Genomic DNA, 18,780 nt, shown 5'->3' with positions numbered 1-18,780 from the left:
CATAATGCGGTAAAGCTAATATCTGCGCACACACACGCACGGGCGGGTAGGTCACCCCGGGCCTGGTCGTAATGTGTTGTCGACAGAAAAGCGGGTCACTCGAGCACACGGGGAACTAGGTGACAAAACATGTGCACCAACGCGGCAAACGTTTAGGGACGTTCGGGAAGCGGGTTGTGATAATAGATCACGTAACATTGTAGCATCCGTCAGCCACGGCTGCCACGACTGTCGGAATGGAAGCCATGAGAACCATTTGTCTCATATGCGGAATCAGAGAGCAAAGCACCATCACTATGAGCACCAAGCACCAACTAACAACAAGTGAAACAACACACGGAAAACAAAAAATGCACATAAAACAGGAATCTTTTTGTGTCCCGAGAAGATTTGGACGACGAGCCTTTCGTACCTGTGTGTCGCGCTGTGTTGTTTTGGTTGATGTTTCTTGTCGGATTTCTTTACCCTTAAACCTCCAAACTGTCCTCCCTCCCAACACCACACAACGCAGTGTGTCATAAAGAGGAATGCTTCGTTTCGTTACGCCGTTAGACGGAATGGCCTGGCGTGAAATGATTTTTGGGCACATTAAATCCTCCCAAAATCTGGGAGGCACGGTACGGACCGGTGCCCTTGCGCACCATCGGGGACTCGGCGGTCTCCGAGTTGTCGGCAACGAAGATGATGACTATAATATTTTATATCTCTCTTGCCTCGGTCGCTCTGTTCGTCCGAACCCGCGGCCGAATGCTTGATTTTTGACAATCCCCTTAATGATGTTCCCCGATGTTCCGGTGGGAGGGAAGGTTTTTCGTCCCGACGGCGGTAAAATCTTTTCGGGGGTGACTATTTTCTCGCGACCAGTGTAAAACTCATCCCGCACGGACAGATCACCGGTCCGGGGCCCACCCAGCTCTAGAATGTGTATGGGTTTTATGGTTCTAATTCCCTTCAAGAATGATTTCTTTTTTTATTTCGTTGGGTGTTGTTGCGGGTTGTTCTTAGAATTATATAGATATTTTTTGTGAGGGTTTATTCGTGTCCGCAAAGGTGTCGGAATGTATGTCAACAACCAAACGTGTCCATGTGATATATACCGCCGGAGTCGATGACATACACCTGAGCAACGGATGACGGGCGATGAGATTGTTGTTGATGTTGCTGCCGCTGATGATGATGATGATGCTGATGTTGCTTTGCCGAATACAGGATCCTTTGGCGGTCACTTTCGTAGAACTTGGGGGAGGGAGAGTTCGTTTCCCGACCTGATGATGGCACAAAAGTCGTTCAATTCCGCGGAAGAACACTTCGTAAAGAAGGACCACTTTTGACGTTCCGATGACGTTTGTGACACTTGAAAACGGTGTCGGTGTTGATGAGCTTGAGTGCGTACTTCGAACCAGCATCCGCCAGGGGTGATGCGATGCGAGACCTCTAAAAAGCCGTGCCCGAGCAACCGAAACCAGCATCATGCACAGCATACTGGCACTGCCGGATCTGGTCAGCCTGCGTTGCTGTACGTTCGTTTCCATCAATTGACGACAATTCTGCTGGCACAGACCACAGTGTTTGGCGGCGGCAGGAAAACGATGCACGCGCTAACGATGGCTCTCCATTTCAATTGATCACAATTTTCAAACAACCGGCCACCACTACCTCCACCATGCCAAAACCCCACGCGAGATTGGTCCAGATTCAGCCGACCACCTCGAACGGAGCCCCGAAGTCGGGAGAGTTTAGCACGCTGTCCACTGAAACGGCTTCCGCTTTTTTTTTGTTACGTTGCCTATCATGTTCAATTTTGAGCACTTTCCAAAATCTCGGCAGCCGCTAATGGCGAGATGCCGTGGGCAGACTATTCTCGATCAACACCCCGGGCCGGATACAGTGGCGTGGATGGTGATCCGATGCAAAGTTTACTGGCAGAAGTAATCAGAACACCGCGAGATAAAACACTATTGGACGGATATTCATTCTTCAATCAGGCCCCTACTGTTCGTAAACTCGTGCAAGTACATCCCCATGAGCGGCCTGATAAGACGATGATGATCAGAACGCACCAATCGAGTTGTTTGGGAGAGATTCGAACGCTGTTAAATAAATCAAACAAACCAAACATCGTATCTCGCGTATCGGCCGGTAGAGTGATATCAGATTCGTTGAATTATTTTATCCACGCTGCTGTTTGCTCACCCCACTGGCGCTGCCTGTCCGCACTTTACGCTGGTCATTGCTAGGGCTTCCTGTGTTTCAAAATAAGCCCCACAACTGAAACGACGACATCGCTCAGGTGACAAGCAGAGGTGTTAGAATTGCTTGCTGATAACAACCGTACCGAGTTGGCACGGTTGGCCGATGATCGTGTATGCTAGACAAACTGGCAGTACCGAAACACTGGTCCCGGGTCCGCTTGTTCCAGCCACCTCCGGTGTACAGTAGGTGCGATATGAAATCGTGTCTTGTGTTTGCGAAAGTTATCATTTCCAGGTCCCAGGCCTGTTCTAATCTCACCCGTTTTTTCGGTGATGTTGACGCTGTTGTTGGCGGAAAAGAACCCTATCGAAAACCGTGTACCGGTCGAGTCGAGCTACCACCGTCGATGAATGGAACTGATACGGCCAAAACCAACACAGTCGGGGCGGCCTTAGGCTTCCTCCACCGGCTCCCCAAAAAACAAGGGAAAAGTTCCAGCATTTTTATCAGCGATACGGCAGCGCTCAACTTGTTCGACTAATCGACTTTCGAGAAGGGCCCTAAACAGCTTTGGAGGTATTGAGAAATTTCGTGTTCCTGTTAAGAATCGATACACGGAGCGACCACCGACAAGAACGGCAAACGGGAGAACGTCAAGATACGGTTTGGGCCGAACGAGTTATCACAGTGATGATTCGCGTTGTTATGGAACAACATTCCAATTTGGCAAAACTTTTCACCCCGAAATCAGTTCTCGCCCATCTCGCCATCAGCGCGCTATGTGACGGAGATTGGGCCCTGATCTCGGCAATTCTGGCGAAGATATTCCGAGTCTTATTTCCGGTGGCGTTGTGGGGCTTTGCAAGCTTCTTAAGCAACCCCAGAATTGCTCAACTCTCGTCCCCCCCTCCCGAGTGTAATGTTGTGTTTGGTTTAATTCCCTGCAAAAGCTTATTAACGGTGCTTGCGGGAGCGATGTGTGGGGTTGATACGGCGATACAGAAATTCATCCGAGCGAGCGCACGATTTGCCACTGCCACTTCAGCTTCAAACTGCTGTCAGTTCCAGCAGCGTGTGTCGTCTGGTGCGTTTTGCGCTCTAGCGACACAGAGGGAAACAGAGGGAGCCTATTTGCTGCCGTTGCTTTATTAGTTTTGCCGTCGAGTCGAGTTGCCGTCTGAAGGCTCCTCACGGCGTTCGGCAACGGCGGGTTGCTGCCTGCGTATGGCATGTAAGTAATGAATTTCAAAATGGCCGGCACAGCGCGTACACCACACGGCCAAGGGGATAGAATTGATTGATGATCCTTTTTGGCTCCGGGAGCGCGCGCGTTCCCTTCATTCCAGGATCTCCGGGAACCGCTTCCCTATCCTGGTGTGTGTGTGCGTTTTTTCTTCTTTCATTTGTTGTTTGTCGTTCATTTTCCGTTTTCCCTTCGGCAGTCGGCTCAATGCTGCCGAGTTTGTTATCTTCCCCGGCCTTTACATTATTATTCCCTTCGATTCGAACCATTTAACAAAACTAGGGACGACACTGTACAGCACGGCACGCATACGCATGCGTTCCGTTTTTGGAGCGAATAGTCGGTCGGAGTTCTGTGCTCCGGTCGTGCAGGACTCGAACAACACTGCACCAGTAAACGTGCGTTCCTCGTACCTTTACCTAGGATCAAATCCACCCTGTTGTTAGCGATTTCCTTCACCGTACACAGTTCCTCCACGGTGTGGCAAAACTCCAAACTGACCAATGCGGCCAGGCGCTGTACACAAAAGGGTGTATGCTAATTTTGAGGCCCACTAGCAGAAGGGCCCTATTTCCTATCCACGGCATCTCCCCACGAATTGTGTTTAAATTTCGCTGCCGCTTCGTGTGTCCTGGCCAGCTTTAAGGCCGGCCACATCGATGCGGAGTGTCGCATAAGGCCCACGGTTGGTTGGCACCGCATTGCACAACGCAGTGAGTGTGCACTTTCGGTTTTCCAACAGCTGAGTCAGTTCCGCTCGAGGGATCGCAGGACAAAACACAGCAGGGCTCAAACCGGGCGACGGAGATGAGTTGACAAATTTCACAGTCCGCACCATCACGGTGTGTGTCTGACCCACGAATGTCCTGAATGTCTTTAAAAGCAGCATTAAAGAGTCCCCAGGATACATTGCGTGAAGGTTTCGCCGGGCCATGTTGTTGCGTTCTCCTATCCGTTCCGTTGATTGAAATGGGATTTTTGTGCCAACTCATTCACGATCACATTCATTCGCTTGCCCGGCGAGGGCGTAAACGGTAAGAACGCAACATTTGGCGCAACGAGCCATCGAAATGCCAGAACCCTTTTCTGGTTGTGAGCGCATATTTTTAAGAATGCAATTTTATCAACACACTCCATCTCATATTGATCGCTTGTCGCGATCGAACAGTCGTGGGTAGCTCGTGTTAAACGACGCACCATTTCTTTGACTATATTGTGCACAGTCTTATGTATAGCGCACTGATCGATAACGTCCCACCGTTCAAGGCATGGCGTGTGACTAACACATTCGAGCGTGTGTTTTTTCTAGTTGCCCCCTTTTACACCCTATCGATTAACCCTCGGTGGAACTGGGCGACCTCCCCCTCAACCCCCACGCACACACGCACACAAACAGACACGCACCGTCGCAAGAGGTGGGAGTGAAGTAATTTAGTAGTGCTGAATGGTGAGGTACGTACGCCATCAATGAACGGTCGATGAATATTTAATGTTGCGTGAATTATGCCTATTGGAAAGTCGTTGATTGTAATTTAGGCATAAATGTTTAAAAAATGTACAATTATTACCTTCTTTCGCCGGGGGCTTTACGGACCTTGATGGAAAAGTGTGTAGAAAAATGTATCGGGAGAAAAGGGAACTGAAAAACTCAGACCCAGGAGGGGGTTGTATTAGAAATGTCCCATCCGTCGGTATCCCGATATGTCAAATTTCTTCACCCTACTACGACGTACGCCGTGCTGCCGTACGCGGAAATGCAGGGAACTCCTGTCAATGTGACGTGACACGCACGTATGCTTCACGCTGGCGAAACTCTTGCAGAAATGCTTGAGTCGCTGAAAGGTAGTGGTAATTCTGCGAATTACCCCTAGGTCCGACCCCAAAAGCGATCGGGTCGAAACGGTTCAAAAAGGGGCACAACACCGGTTGGCCACCCATTATGGGGTGGGTGGTCCGGGGATCCGTGGGTATAATTATTTCCTATCATTTTAGTGCGGGATTTGGCTGGACATTAATGCCCAAGTTCCGTCCGTTAGCGGGAAATGGCCCGCAACGGTGCAGTGAGTACTTTACGATGTTTTGCCGATATTTTATTTATTACTTGTCATCGCGCGCTAGAGCTCGGGTGCATCGGACAGGTGGACGGCGGGGTTTCAATATTTTATGGCACATTAATATAAAATTATTTCACGTACACACGTGTGGTTTTATGGGCGAAGCGGGAAAATGTGACTTTTGTCTGGCCCGTGCTTAGAATTGCTGCCACCTGTTCTTCCAACCTTGTGACCCACCGTAGAAGGGTCGTCTGGGAAATTACACGTTGTCCAAAGCTCTCGCCATCGAAACGGTTGTCTCCGGCATGCCAAATAACTGCGAAGCATCGATATAAAAGGGTGGCCACAGGAATTACAACTCTGATAAACATCCCAAAGGAAAAAAAAACAACAATATATTCTGTCCTGCGAAATAAAACCTGCCAAACCCGGGGGAGAAATGGGCGGAATTTTCGATTCCGGTGAGTCGGATAATAATTATGCATAAATTTCGCGCACACCATTTTACACATTTTTGACTCTAGTTCTTTTTTCTCTCCGTTTTCTGCTTTGTTTTAATTGTGCTTAATGTGCTTATACACACACGCTCGCACCCCCAACACCCTCTAACCCGGTGGAATTCGGAAACGGCACAAGATTAGCCACGCGTAACCATAGCGAAATGATGTTTTTGCCTTTTTGTTTGGTTGTGGCCATAACGCTTTGGTGCGGAGGCTGTTGTGTTGTGGCAGAATTTTTGCAAAATAACCTCCCAAACCCCCCGACTAATTTCCACCCGCTTGTGCCAGTGCAGCAGTGGCAGTGTGGGTAATTAGGCGCATTTTTGGCCTAATGGATTTTCCCCGGATCGGGACGGGGCAAGTGGAGCCACCATTGTGGTGAAAGATAAAGGTGGAGAACGGGCCATAAAACTCGTCCTAAAATTATTATCGGTCCCGATCGGTGTTTCGGTCGGCGGTGGCACTGTGAGGCAGGGTAGCTTAGCGTTGAAATAATTAGTTAATTAAAATAAAGTTCTCAAGTTATGTGTTGCCGGGGCTAGGTGGACAGATACGCGCTGGAAGATGCGGCGAGGTGTGCTGGTGACGATGATAACAGCAGAACATTGCGATGCTCCGACGCCACCAACATTGCCCAACTCCAATTCCTGCCCTGTCCGGTCGGACATCCCACTCGATCTCGGTCTCTTGTAGCGTTTAAACACGCAGTGGCAGCAGTGGCGGCCAAAATTACACAAAATACATCCTCTCGAATTATCTCCCTCCGCGCTATGATAACAGAGCAAACACCCAATAAAAATTCGCCCAAGCAAACGCACCAAAGTCCCGCCTCTCGACGCAAAGCGCGACACTCGACGGCGTCGAAGAGTTTCCACTCTCGCCTTTGGGAACTCATTTGCATAATTTTGTTTTTAATAATCCATTACAATAGCTGCGGTTTTTTGCTTAAGCCCGGGCGAAAGTGTACATGCGAAAGAAAAGTAATTGAAGTTTCTCGGGGCGAACGGTGGGCTTTTGTTCGAGAAATGCCGCCCACTCGTTCGTCGACTGGAATGCTGGGGATGCTGACGATGAAAATAACTCCACACAAAGACGATCTGCGCTGGATACGCGAGATGAAGTTTTTCGCTCGGGAGTTTTTCATTTCGCGCCCTTCGCCCGGAGAATGTAGAATCTTGCCGAAGGTAATACTTTTTGACTGGTTTTATTGAATTTCTCTGACCGTCCTCCTGTGCGTGTTCGCTGCTTTGGTGGCTTTGGTGTCGATCAACCCAGAAAAACTCTCTTATATTTGAACGTGAGCGTAAATGGACTATTCCGGGCCTCGTCAGAATTTATTCAAAAACTTTACCATCGCCCAACACCGGACAAAGGAATCGCCCACGAACGGACGGGCATCGGTTCCAGATATTATGGCACAATATATAATAACTCGACGGAGGAAATTGGTAGGTGCGTGAAGCTGTACACTGTGGTGCTGCTTTCTTCATCTTCCTTCCACAATACTTGCGGCCGGCAAGATGCGGCTGGTTTTAAAATGACCAAATTGATTGGACAACCCCAAATGGGTCTTCTGCCTGTATGTGTCAGTTGCACCCAGCTTATAGATCGCGATGGGTATTTTATTGGCGGTCTTTCAGAAGCTTGCAAACACCACTTTACGGTCTTACAAAACCATCACCAGACGGCAAGACGCGCCCGGTTCCGACGCACTCGCACTCTCGAAAAATCGTAAGCAAAAGCCACATATAAAGGGCGCTAGCTCAACTCTCTCCTTCTCTCACTCTCTCTCTCTCTCTCTCTCTCTCTCTCTCTCTTGTTCTTTGGCTGTTTATAATGGTATGTTGAACCGTAAGCTGGAGGTCCATAGAAAATTTTGACAACTAAGAGTGACTGGTCGATTTTGGTCGATCCTTTGGCTGCGATGGAGGTCGATGCTAAAGACAGCTTCGCCTGGTCAGCATCGAACAGGGCAAAAATCAATCACGCGCTTATACGGATCGTCGATCGAATCGAGACCCCCGAAAGAGGGGGTGACCATTTGGGCGTGCGTGACATGCCGGTTTAACTCCGAAGTCCAAAGGGGGGCTTCAACAGGGAGGGTGGTTCTCTTTACATACCCTCCCGCAATGCGACGCTCATTGTGTCCAGCGGGAACCATGGCCAATGGAATTTATTTGCAGCGCAGGCACACACAGCGAGCGCTGGAAAAAGGTGTTCATGATTTGTAAAAATCATTCCCGCTTTTCGTTTGCTCTGCCTTTCATCTTCCCCGTGGCCGCTAGGCGGGAATTTGCGCACGATCACCACTTAAACCTGATCCTGATCCGCGGTCGATCCGCTGCGATCAAGCGACGAATGCTGCACCGCACAGCGAGGGTAAACCGCGCTGGCAACAATGTTCGTGTGCATTTAATCGAGCGATCAATCGAGCATGACCGGGAAGAATGTGAAGCGAGAAGGGATGGTTCCCCATTCTACCTTGGCAATGAAAAAGGGGAAAATGGAGAAAGGGTGATCAACAGGCAACAAAAGCATCTGGGAGAGTGCGAGTGTGCGGCCGAGGTTCAGAAAGGTACAAAGGAACATGGCGTGCTTCGAAATCAATTAGAGCTTTTTAAAAGACTCCACACACACACGCCCTCGGTTCTTGGCCGAGTTTTGATATTTTCAAGAGCTGCTTCAACGGTCTGGTTAAAAGAAACACTCACACAATTCCACGGAATCTTTCATAGGTCGTAATCGATCCTGTATGCCCTCTTCCAGCCCTCTCCGTCTCCTTCGTCTCCATTGGTAACGATCGTGCCGATCCGACCTCGAATGCCACGATCCGGTTCAAATTCAGTGGTGCTCTGAAAAGCGAAAACAAAAACCATCTTCAAACTATATGGTACTTTAAGTAAGAGGGAAGCGATTTAGAGGAATTGAAGTGAAGAGAAAAAAACACATACACACACACACACACACACACTCTAGCATCCCTATTCACCTTAAAGTGGTCGCCCCCAATGCGTGAAGAACCTTCTATTTCTGGTCGTGAAGTAGAAGCCAAACAGCGGCGAAAAAAAAAATCTCCCCAAAAGCAAAACATAAAACACTCACTTCACCAAAAGAGGATGATACTTGTGTCTTGCCGGGGCTCTCTAGAGCGACACAAAAGCACCAAAGGAAAACATTTCAATTCGCACGGAGTGCTTCTTCTGCCTGCGATGGAGCACGGCCGATAGGGCCGATACTAAAAAGAATCTCCATATCAACTTGTAACCAGACTGATGCTGGCTGGAGGGCGGAACACCATAATTGGCCATTCGGATGTGTCGGTTGATTGGTTGAAAATTGGAAAACTTCTTGAGGAAAGCCCCTCTCCCCGGCGGGAATTTCCCGGGCAGCTCCACACATAAAAAAAATACCATCGTTGTCACTGCGTTTCAGATAATGTGCATGTTAATGTTTGGTCTAGTGGAAGAGTGGGTGTATGTAAGTATTTTGGAGTGGTCGTGATTTTTTGGCTTGCACTGTGATGTCACCGCAGACGCATTGGGGTGCGGGAAAATCTTGCGCCGCCGGTGTGTGAGCGTGCCCTAATTTTATGCAAATGGTTTGACGGTCGCCCGACGGCGTTCTAGTCCTAATTGATATAGATACTGGGCTGGAGGAGTTCCCAAGACCTGGCAGACCGCTTTCTTCCCAGGATGGGTCCGATGTTTCTTATCACGTCAATGCGGTGATCCCTGGCCGGGAGACTGTTCACTGAGGTGGAAAAGGTCAAAGGGATCAGCAAATGGTTGTCGGCTACTCGTGCTATCCGGATGAGGGTGGCTCGGGTTTGTATTAATATCAATTACTCGACTATTTACTGGCCGCAGCTGAGCAACCCTTTCGCTCTCGTGGAGGAAGCGACATTAGGCGTGTATGTTTTGAAAGCGATATCATAACGGCTTTGCTTTGGGGAAGCGGAGTAATGGAGTTGTGAGTTTTGCTGACATTGCGTGTGGAGTACTACTCGACTGTATGTGTATGCGTGTTCTTGTGAACCGATGCTCTTCAAAAAACCCCGTTTCCATTTTATCCCTTTTCGGGTTTAATCGGTCAAAGCAAATGACCCGATGGCGTTCCCTGTTTTTGGGGTGCACGATGGAACCTGGAGCTGGTTGTGTTTTCACCATGTCCGGGGGATAATACGGCACGAGTTCATTTGTACTGCAAACAGTTTTCGGACCACATTCAATCTCGTCCCTTAGTTTGTTTTCGAAAGCGGGAACTCCACCACCATCACCCAACGGGGTAGCGTGCCGTGAGGGCGTTGAAGCGGGTATTGGGAAATTAGTTATGTCGTCGTTGTGTGATGTCGACGAAAAACATGAGATTTACCTCGCCTTCACCATCACCATCACCGAAACAGATACCACAGCCCGATATGTTGCCCCGAACCGGGGACTTCATACGGTCGCACAGATCCGTGGATGGATTCGAGGGTTTAAGCTGCTTGAAAAATGACTTACTCTCTCCCGGGAGACATTCGAGAGTGTCAAGTAACAAGCCAAGTCCAACAAGGGGTATGCATGTGTGTTGTCCTGCATCCTGCACCGTTCACAGCGGATCATCCCGCTCGGTGATCTTTACCAGATAGCTCCGGCAAAACATACAGCCACAGTACCCTGATGATGATTATTACACTCCGGTCTGTCAACGTACCGTAGCGACGTCCCGATCCCGCCCGGCCGGATGCGTTGGGTGTGGGTTCTTTGGTTGCACATGTTTCTGCGCTCACCGTGGAGGGAAACGCAAGCGATGGTTTGTCGCGATGACACCCCTGGTTCGCGACAACGACAACGATCCGTGGCGACAGCGAAGTGCGATACGAAATGCGATGTGCGACCACGGCACGAAGAAGCAGCATCCACAACTGCATCCAACACACAACGGCCCTCGTCGACCGCCAACTGGTTTTCGAGCCAAATCCAATACGCACACTGTATCTCTGCTGCATCTCCCGTGTGTCATCTGTGTTGTTCGGGGTTTTGTTCGATGGTCCCAACCAGGGAACTCGGGGTTGTTGTTTTCAAAAATGTCTTCCACCCATCTCCCGCTCGGTGTGAGACCGACGTCTCACGTTTCCTTGTTGATTATTTCCTCGGGCGAAAATCCTGGTGTCAAAATCTACCAGAACATAATCAATCATCGTTCCGATGCGCGCTCCCAAAAATATCTTCCCAAAGTCCCTCCCCGTGACTTTGCTCCAATGCTTCGGTGCTGTTGGTTTCTTCCACATCTTCCTTGCATTGGTGTTTCCCCGATCGAGATGCTCATTCGCATCGGGAATGTTTCCAAGAATATCCAAGTGGGCCTGTGCCTGAGGATCCTTGGGAAAACATTTGGATATCGCATTTTTTCTGCATAGCTAATGAGCGACAGAGCGATAGCGCGTTCTTCTTGCTGGGGGAGTTGTTTAAATTCGTAGCTCGATTCCCCGGTGCTCGGTTGCTTGGATTGATTGTTGGTCGCGATGTGAAGTATGTGGGACAGTGTGCTTTGCATCACCGTATTCGAGAACCGTTTCGACCATCAATTTTAATCGAGTAGCATCCAAACTTTGCTCGCTCATCTGTTTCAGAAGATCGATGAAGATCCACACATGGAAGAGGAATTTCTATCTCAAGCAATCATTCAAAGACGTATTTTTCCTGCTTTAAATGTACGCCAAACTGTACCGTTTCACAAGATCCTCTGGCTATTGTAAACAGTGGCCGGAAACAGCAGCTTTGCTTAAAGATGGCGTTTAGAGGATGCGTAAACGTAGCGACGCACCAGTGAGAGCATCATCTGTGGTGAAATGAATTTGTTTGTGGAAATCACTCACACATGTCTGCAATGCCATTGTTGGCTGCCGGGAACGGATGTTAACCTCTCGAGGCTAGGACACGTTTCTTCATCGCCATTCGCCGGGCTAGAGTTTAGCATTTCCGGAACACGGATTTGTAGCATCCGCTCGGCATCCTTCCAATGCGAGCTGCGAAGGGTGCGGCGGGCCCTTTTCGTGCCGTACTGTTGATATCTATTTTTTCACCAATTCATTTCCCTTCGATTCTACCCCCTGCGGCTGCTGGGATGGGATTTGGTTATTTCGTGTATGTATATGAATTTTTTCTTCTTTGTTGTAATCAAATGGGCCGCACAGAAATTCCTCTTGGGCACGGGGTGGAATATGAGCAGCAAAAAGGAAAATCGAAAGAAATCCAGATAATACAGCAATCTTTCAACCCTTCGCGGCGGAACGCTCCTAACGATCCGGATGCGACCAGCGACCGGAGCGCTTTAAACCCATAGGAGGGCCAATTCAAAAACAGCCGATTGGCTCGGCGTTGCCCGGCCACAAGGGGTAGCAGCGGCATACCGGCACGGCGAGCACACACAGACAAAATTGCACAACAATACCGCCGGGAGATATGATATGCACAGTTGGCCGCTGCCGTGGTGTAGCATCTTTTCCCCATTACGCGGTCGAAAGCATCGAATGGCGAACTGATTCAGATTTTGCACAATAAGGCAAGAAATAATAAAAGGGGTTTTTTCAATGCTCTCTTGGGAGAAAACTGAGTGCGAAAAGCGGTACCGAAAGTGCGGCGCGGCCTGTACCTGGCACGCTATTTTTCCGTCTTTTCTGGCTTCCAGTTCCAGCGCGCAGTTGCCTTTGTTTCGCAGAGACCTCCGAGTTGGTCGGGGTCGGGACGCGAAGATAAAATGGAGTTTTTTTTGTTTCTCGCTCGTATCGAAATGATGATCAGTCGTTGCTTCCCGCATCGTTCCAAGCAGGGGATGCGTATTTGCGCCGCTGGTCGGAAGTGGAAAAATCCATTTTCCTGCTACCCACCAACCTGGGCCCAACGATGCGGTGGGGAATTGGACCGAAAAACATAAAATGAATGTTTTTCAATTATGGCTCCACCCTTTCTCCCCCGGGGACGAGTCGGGCGCGGGAAATGGGAAAATGGAGTCTAAATCGATTCCGGCGCCGTACCGGAGGTGCAAGATGCTGGGCTCTAAACACTTACAGCAACAATTTTGTTATCCGGCCCTCCAGTCGCCCACACGTGCACGTGCAGAAGAAGGGTTCCGTTCTTTATTTAACGGAACTGACAAATAAAAGAAAAGGAAGATGACAAATATTCAAACGACACATCTGCGCGTTCGGAAGCGTACGCGCTCCCTAACACGAATTCCTTGCCAGCCAAAAGGGGTGTTGCACGATGAGCAATTGTAAAATCCTTGCACGTTTCGTGCAACACAAATTGAAATCGCGTTGCGTGTGGGATGAATATACCATCAACATTGTCATCATCGCCCTCGGGATCATCGCAGACGTTGTCGGGGGTCGTCGGAGCCGACCGCGCTATTGCAAAAGGTTTCGCAACCACCCGGTGGATATAAAAGCAACCCGAACCTTGCGGTTCGGTAGTAAAATGGTGTAAGCAAGTGGCAAACGGTTCATACATATTAATTTTGCGAAAAGCCGCACGATTCCGATTGATTATAGAGCGGTGTTGTGGAGGAGGTGGAGAGTCATCTTCATCATGGCCATGGACTCTCCCGCAATGCTGCAGGAGCAAGTCCTGGCACTCCGGTCGATAATGAGGGTCCGTTTGTGGAGGTAATTGGAGTTCGCCGGTGTTTTGGGGCGGTGGTTGGCTAAAGTCACCCGAGATGATTCGGTGCAAACCCGCTTTTTTCCCCTTGCGTCACGTGTGAGGAATGCGTGGCGGGTTTTGTGTACATCTCGTCGGGATCAAAACCCCGGGCAAGAGGACATGGCAACTTTTATTGCTCACAAATTGTTGAAGATGCCCTCCCGGCTGATCTATTGTGATGGAACATCATTATCCTCTTCATCATCATCATCATCATCATCATGGTGGCCGCTGTCGTATTTGGCCATCAAATGCAAGATGTTCACCCCAGCAGCAATAGAGTAACACTTCTCAACACTCTTCACTCACGCATAAAGGAAAGGTTAACGCTTTTATGGCCGAAAAACGCAAACGCTCGAGGTTTTCTGGTCTAGTTCGTGCGGGGTCGTTACAATCCCCAAAACGGTGAAGAACGGCTTTGCGCTGGGTGATGGAATAAAAATCGGTGTTATTCTTTCTCACATTCGTCAGTTTTTCGAATTGTTTGGCCAAGGGCGAAGTTTGAGGCAGGTTCGGTCGGTAGAAGATAATGACTTCGAGCAGAGATTTAATAGGATCAGCCACCCCGGTACAGCACGCAACATACGTTTGAGTCGATTCCATGCGCCTTACGTGGGTTCACTACACACCGGCTAAACTGGAGGAAGAGTTTGCAAATGAAGCAGTACTATTAGATGCCATCCCTTCCTTTGGGGGCCATATTTTATTACACTCCCTTTGCCGCTTCTCGAACACACGTGTGGTAACGCTCTTCTTTCTTTCCTTCTTTCACTTCACAGTACGAAGATGGCCTGCATGGCTACGGGATGGACGCGAGTGCCGCCGGAATGTATGACCCACATGCCGGCCACAGACCTCCGGCGCTGTCCGGCCTACCACCACATCACTCCCCGCACCTGAACCATGCGGCCGCCGCTGCCTCGGTCGGCATGCACGGTTATCACGGTACCTCTAGTCATGTTTCACCGGCCTCCAGTCACATGGGCGCAGTGCAGCCCGACATACACAAGCGAGATAAAGAAGCTATCTACGGGTAAGTAGCAGCAGATTCTTCGATCAATCAGTCGCAAGCCGAAGGGAGGAAGGAATTTCATTTATTAATACGCGCCCGACACCCCGTCCGATCTGCACGATCTTTACGCTCGCGTGTGTCCAATGTGGCAAATTCCAGTAATCACATCGCTTCACGCCTTCTGCCATCCGGGGAGCGATCCGGTGGGAGCGATTGAAGTGTGAAACCTTCCCCGACTTCCGAAGTTGCGGTCCGCAGCAAATGGACTGCACCAGCCGGCCTCCAGACGAGACGCAAAACAAAGAACTCCTTTTCTCATCGGCGAGATCCGCGAGATCTGGCCAGCGGAGAAGCATTCCGGGACAATATCTCTAGATCTCTTGATCGATTCGTTACGGATGCGGCTCTGAACTCCCTGGGTCCGAAATTGACCGATAAAACACACACACACACGAGCGCGCTCGCGAGTCGCGAATAAAGGAGGATCCTTTCTTTTTCACACTTAACCGGCATCTCGTGGACATGGTATTGAGAGAACGTGCCACAATGAAGTTGATGGGCCAGCCCTCCCTAAGACAGACCCCGGCCAGACGAAGCGACTAGATTGGATGGGGGGGGGGGGGGGTTTTGCATTAAAAACTGCCCACAACTGGTGGTGGACTTTTCGAGGCAGGTTCGTCACATTCGGCTCGGCGTGTTAATACATTAAAAAGCGATAAATCATTCCGTTTCTGCTCGTGTGCCCAACGGTCGTTGTGATGAAGAGAGAAACAAGGCATCGTTTTCTTTGCGCTCCGCCATACCGCTGGTTCGCATTGATGCCGGCAAGGATGTGCCAAACAAGCTGACCGGAGTGAACAATTTAAGAAAACACGCATAATTACTGGTTTTATCTCGATTGTAAACATTTTGTAGGAAAATTATAACGTTTGCCGGTCGGGCTGTGTTTTATTGGTTGCTTCATTCGGCTGATGCGAGTCTCGCTCACTGCAGTGGCAGCCCTTTTTTTGCAATGGGACCCTAAATGGTCTCCAGCCCGATTTTGTTCCATTTGGCCTCAAGTCCAGAAACCGAACGATAAGCAACGATCAAGGATGAGTCCGATTAGATTTTCTTGGACGGATCAAAACCAAACACGGTGGGACCATTTCGGTTTGATCGCTTTTGGTGCTTTTTCGCTTGTTTCTGCTAAAGGGTGTGTGTTTGCAACCATCATAACAAATTGCAACACGCCAGCTAATTATGATGATTATGAAATTGCGTAATGATACCCATTAAATTAGGTTCTCTTCCAGATTCCATCCAATTCATTCATTCATGCAGTGCGTGGTGTTCGTTTTTTGGATCGTCGAGAGAGTGCATGAGTGTGGCGAGACCACCATTATGCACATCAATCGCACAGTGGACACACCGTGAACTATAAATTTAAACTGTGATCAATCTATTAAGCTTAATTATTAGTTCTGGATCGGTTTATCCGCCTATTTTTCGGTACACGTACTTTAGATGCTGATTTAGCTGCTTTTCTTACGTTTTGGACAAAAACGAAGATCATCGCTTAGATCGTGTCGACCTTTATAGGAAGGATATGATGGATGTTCCACCACAGATGGTTTGAATTCATTTGTATCTTTTGAATTATTAAACAACGCACCAAAACGGGACCCAAAACCCTTCAACACTTCGCCTTGCACCACATGTGTGTGACACACTTGGTTTCACATTTGCGGCTTGTGTGTTTGTCGATCGTGTTCCAGATGGATCCGAAGGGACACATGTGTCGGTTCGCTGGACTGCATATTGATTGTTTCGTTAGCTTCTGGTTCCCTCCGAACTTCTGAGGTCCTTTTTTCGGGTGCGAAAGGGATAATTATGCTCGATAAGTAGTTTGGTTGTCCGGTTTGGGTGGGTGGCTTCAAGCAAAGAAAAAAAAGCCGAAATGCAGGGAAAGGTCCTTCTGGGGAGAATGGAATACCACAAAAAAGCCACCACAATTTGTCCCAAAAGCGAGGGTGACGGGGCGTGTGGGGCGATGTGCGGTCCAGTTGCAAGCCGTTATTATCCCATTAGTGCGCGTGTGGCTGAACACAATCTGATCATCCGATCGCTACCGCAGCATTTTATTATACACATTATAATCGAAAACCAGCACACCCCCGAACGAGCCGCGTACGTGGTTATGGTTGAGAGTATGTGTGTGTGTATTCTATTTTTTGTTTGCTTGTGTGGGCTTTTTTTTGTTTCATGTTGGTTTTCGAACATTTGGTCGCACTGAAGAGCAGTGTTTAGTTTAGGGAGGCTTTTTTCTTTATTTTATGCTGTACTCCCTCTCCATCTCCCTTTCTCTCTCTCTAACCCCTGTACTGCCAACCCTTGGAACCGTCACTGCTGTTTGAGTCGGATGGAAATTGATTAAGTGCTGGGCGTTTCGGGGAAGGTGGCCAAGGGCAGGAGGAAAGGTGTGGCAGTTGTGTCCACACGAGCGGAAGTGATCTTTTAATTTGTACACTTTTAATGCACACAACACTCCCACCGAATCGGAAACGATTAGGAAGCGAACGCGCTGTGAAAGTCATTACAACATTGATGGATAAATGATGGGGTAAATGATGGAATGGTTATGCGGGCGGTAGGAGTGTGGGCAAGTTTTGGGTGTTTTACAAATTATTTCTCCACGACACCTGTACTAATGTGAAATGATAAGCCGTAATTCGGTATGATTAAATGACACATTTAATTGCTGTATTTGCGTTCGTCTGTTTACCTTTCCCAATGCACAAATGCATCATTCTACAACGGAGCGAATATTGATAAATCCCTGTTCTGGGGTGAATGTTTAACCAAAACCCAATCAAAGAATGTTGTTGATGTACATAAAAAGTAAACAAATAGAACGACAATAATGTTGTTGCATCCGTCTGATGCTATTATTGTTTGCATTCTCCATTCCGATTGACAAATATTGACGAGTGTGCAATAAGTGCAACGACGCGAATAAATACGTCCCCGTTCGATAAGTCGTTTAAATCATCATAAACTCATGGTGTGTGGGATATAAACCCCCTCGTCACGTACACATGACACAAAAACGACCATCAAAACGATGCCACGCGCATTAAAGATGCATTCGGCTCGCGTAAAACATCACTAGGAACAGTTGTAAAATACGACAAAAACCGTGTTCCATTTTTAATTTGACATTTGATGTTTGCCTGCCCCTTTTTATAGCCCCTGTGGATCTAATTAACAAGCACAAGAACGGATGTACCTATTTGATGTATATGTTCATCCCGGACAACTTTATCAAACTCCGCAAAACTCCGGCCCGATCGATGCCGCGGATGGCACGTTTCGTCATCTCATCTTCTATGCCATTTGATTGCCGGATCGATGCCGGAGTTTTATTCGATCGTTAAATGAAGAATGTCGTTTTACCCCCTCCCCCCGGTCTCGCTCGCTCGCCAGTACCGTTTCCGCGTGCTGCACCGACCGTATGCGACGAACAAGTCATTAATCTGGAATTAATCGTCGTCCCGTTAAGCCTGCGATCGCATTTATTTCGGTGCGACGACGGAGAACTCCGTGAGAACGTGACGGTCGGGGAGCCTTCGACGTCAACTCTGGCATATTTCATTCACTCTGTGCTGCATTTCCGGTGCAGTCGATGGTCGTCTCACGGTGACAAGTGATGTTTTTCCCTCCCTCTCCGACTAGGAACCGGCCATAAGGCCTGGAGGCGACAGAGGTTGGCAAACGGCGAGGAAAGGATTGCAGCAATTCAAATCTCTCCAAACGGATTCCGCTTGCTCACCGCTTCCCCTTTCCACCCCTTTCCCCACTGATGGTAACCGGTTCCGGGAGCGCGTACGGGATAGATGTGCCAGAATGTGCAAAACGAAGCTGAGTCCGTTGGAGTCATTTTAAATGCCAAAATGCAATTCTGTTTCATTAAAAATTCATACTTTATGTATGACAGCAACCTTGTTGTCTACCAGCTCGGTTCGCAGTGCAAGAGCAAATGCGATGCGGATGATGCTGACGGGCCGGACGGCAAACCCGAATGTGTTGATCTTTTCCCATTAAGTGGCATTTC

General features: G+C 48.8%; 2 protein-coding genes across 2 annotated transcripts in view; one reads left to right on the top strand and one right to left on the bottom strand.

Moving 5' to 3' along the window:
* The window catches only part of LOC128309459 (homeobox protein homothorax), a 169,862-nt gene that overhangs the window by 11,718 nt on the left and 139,364 nt on the right, over positions 1-18,780 (top strand). The window contains exon 3 of the mRNA XM_053045859.1: positions 14,455-14,708. Coding sequence (XP_052901819.1) covers positions 14,455-14,708 — 254 coding nt within the window. The remainder of the gene's footprint in view (positions 1-14,454; positions 14,709-18,780) is intronic.
* The window catches only part of LOC128309458 (uncharacterized), a 195,683-nt gene that overhangs the window by 87,510 nt on the left and 89,393 nt on the right, over positions 1-18,780 (bottom strand). The gene's annotated exons all lie outside the window — the stretch shown is intronic.

The sequence above is a fragment of the Anopheles moucheti genome, chromosome 2, assembly GCF_943734755.1.
Source record: "Anopheles moucheti chromosome 2, idAnoMoucSN_F20_07, whole genome shotgun sequence".
Lineage (NCBI taxonomy): Eukaryota > Metazoa > Arthropoda > Insecta > Diptera > Culicidae > Anopheles > Anopheles moucheti.
Note: the sequence above shows the minus strand (reverse complement) of the source record. Positions and strands in the feature narration are given on the sequence as shown.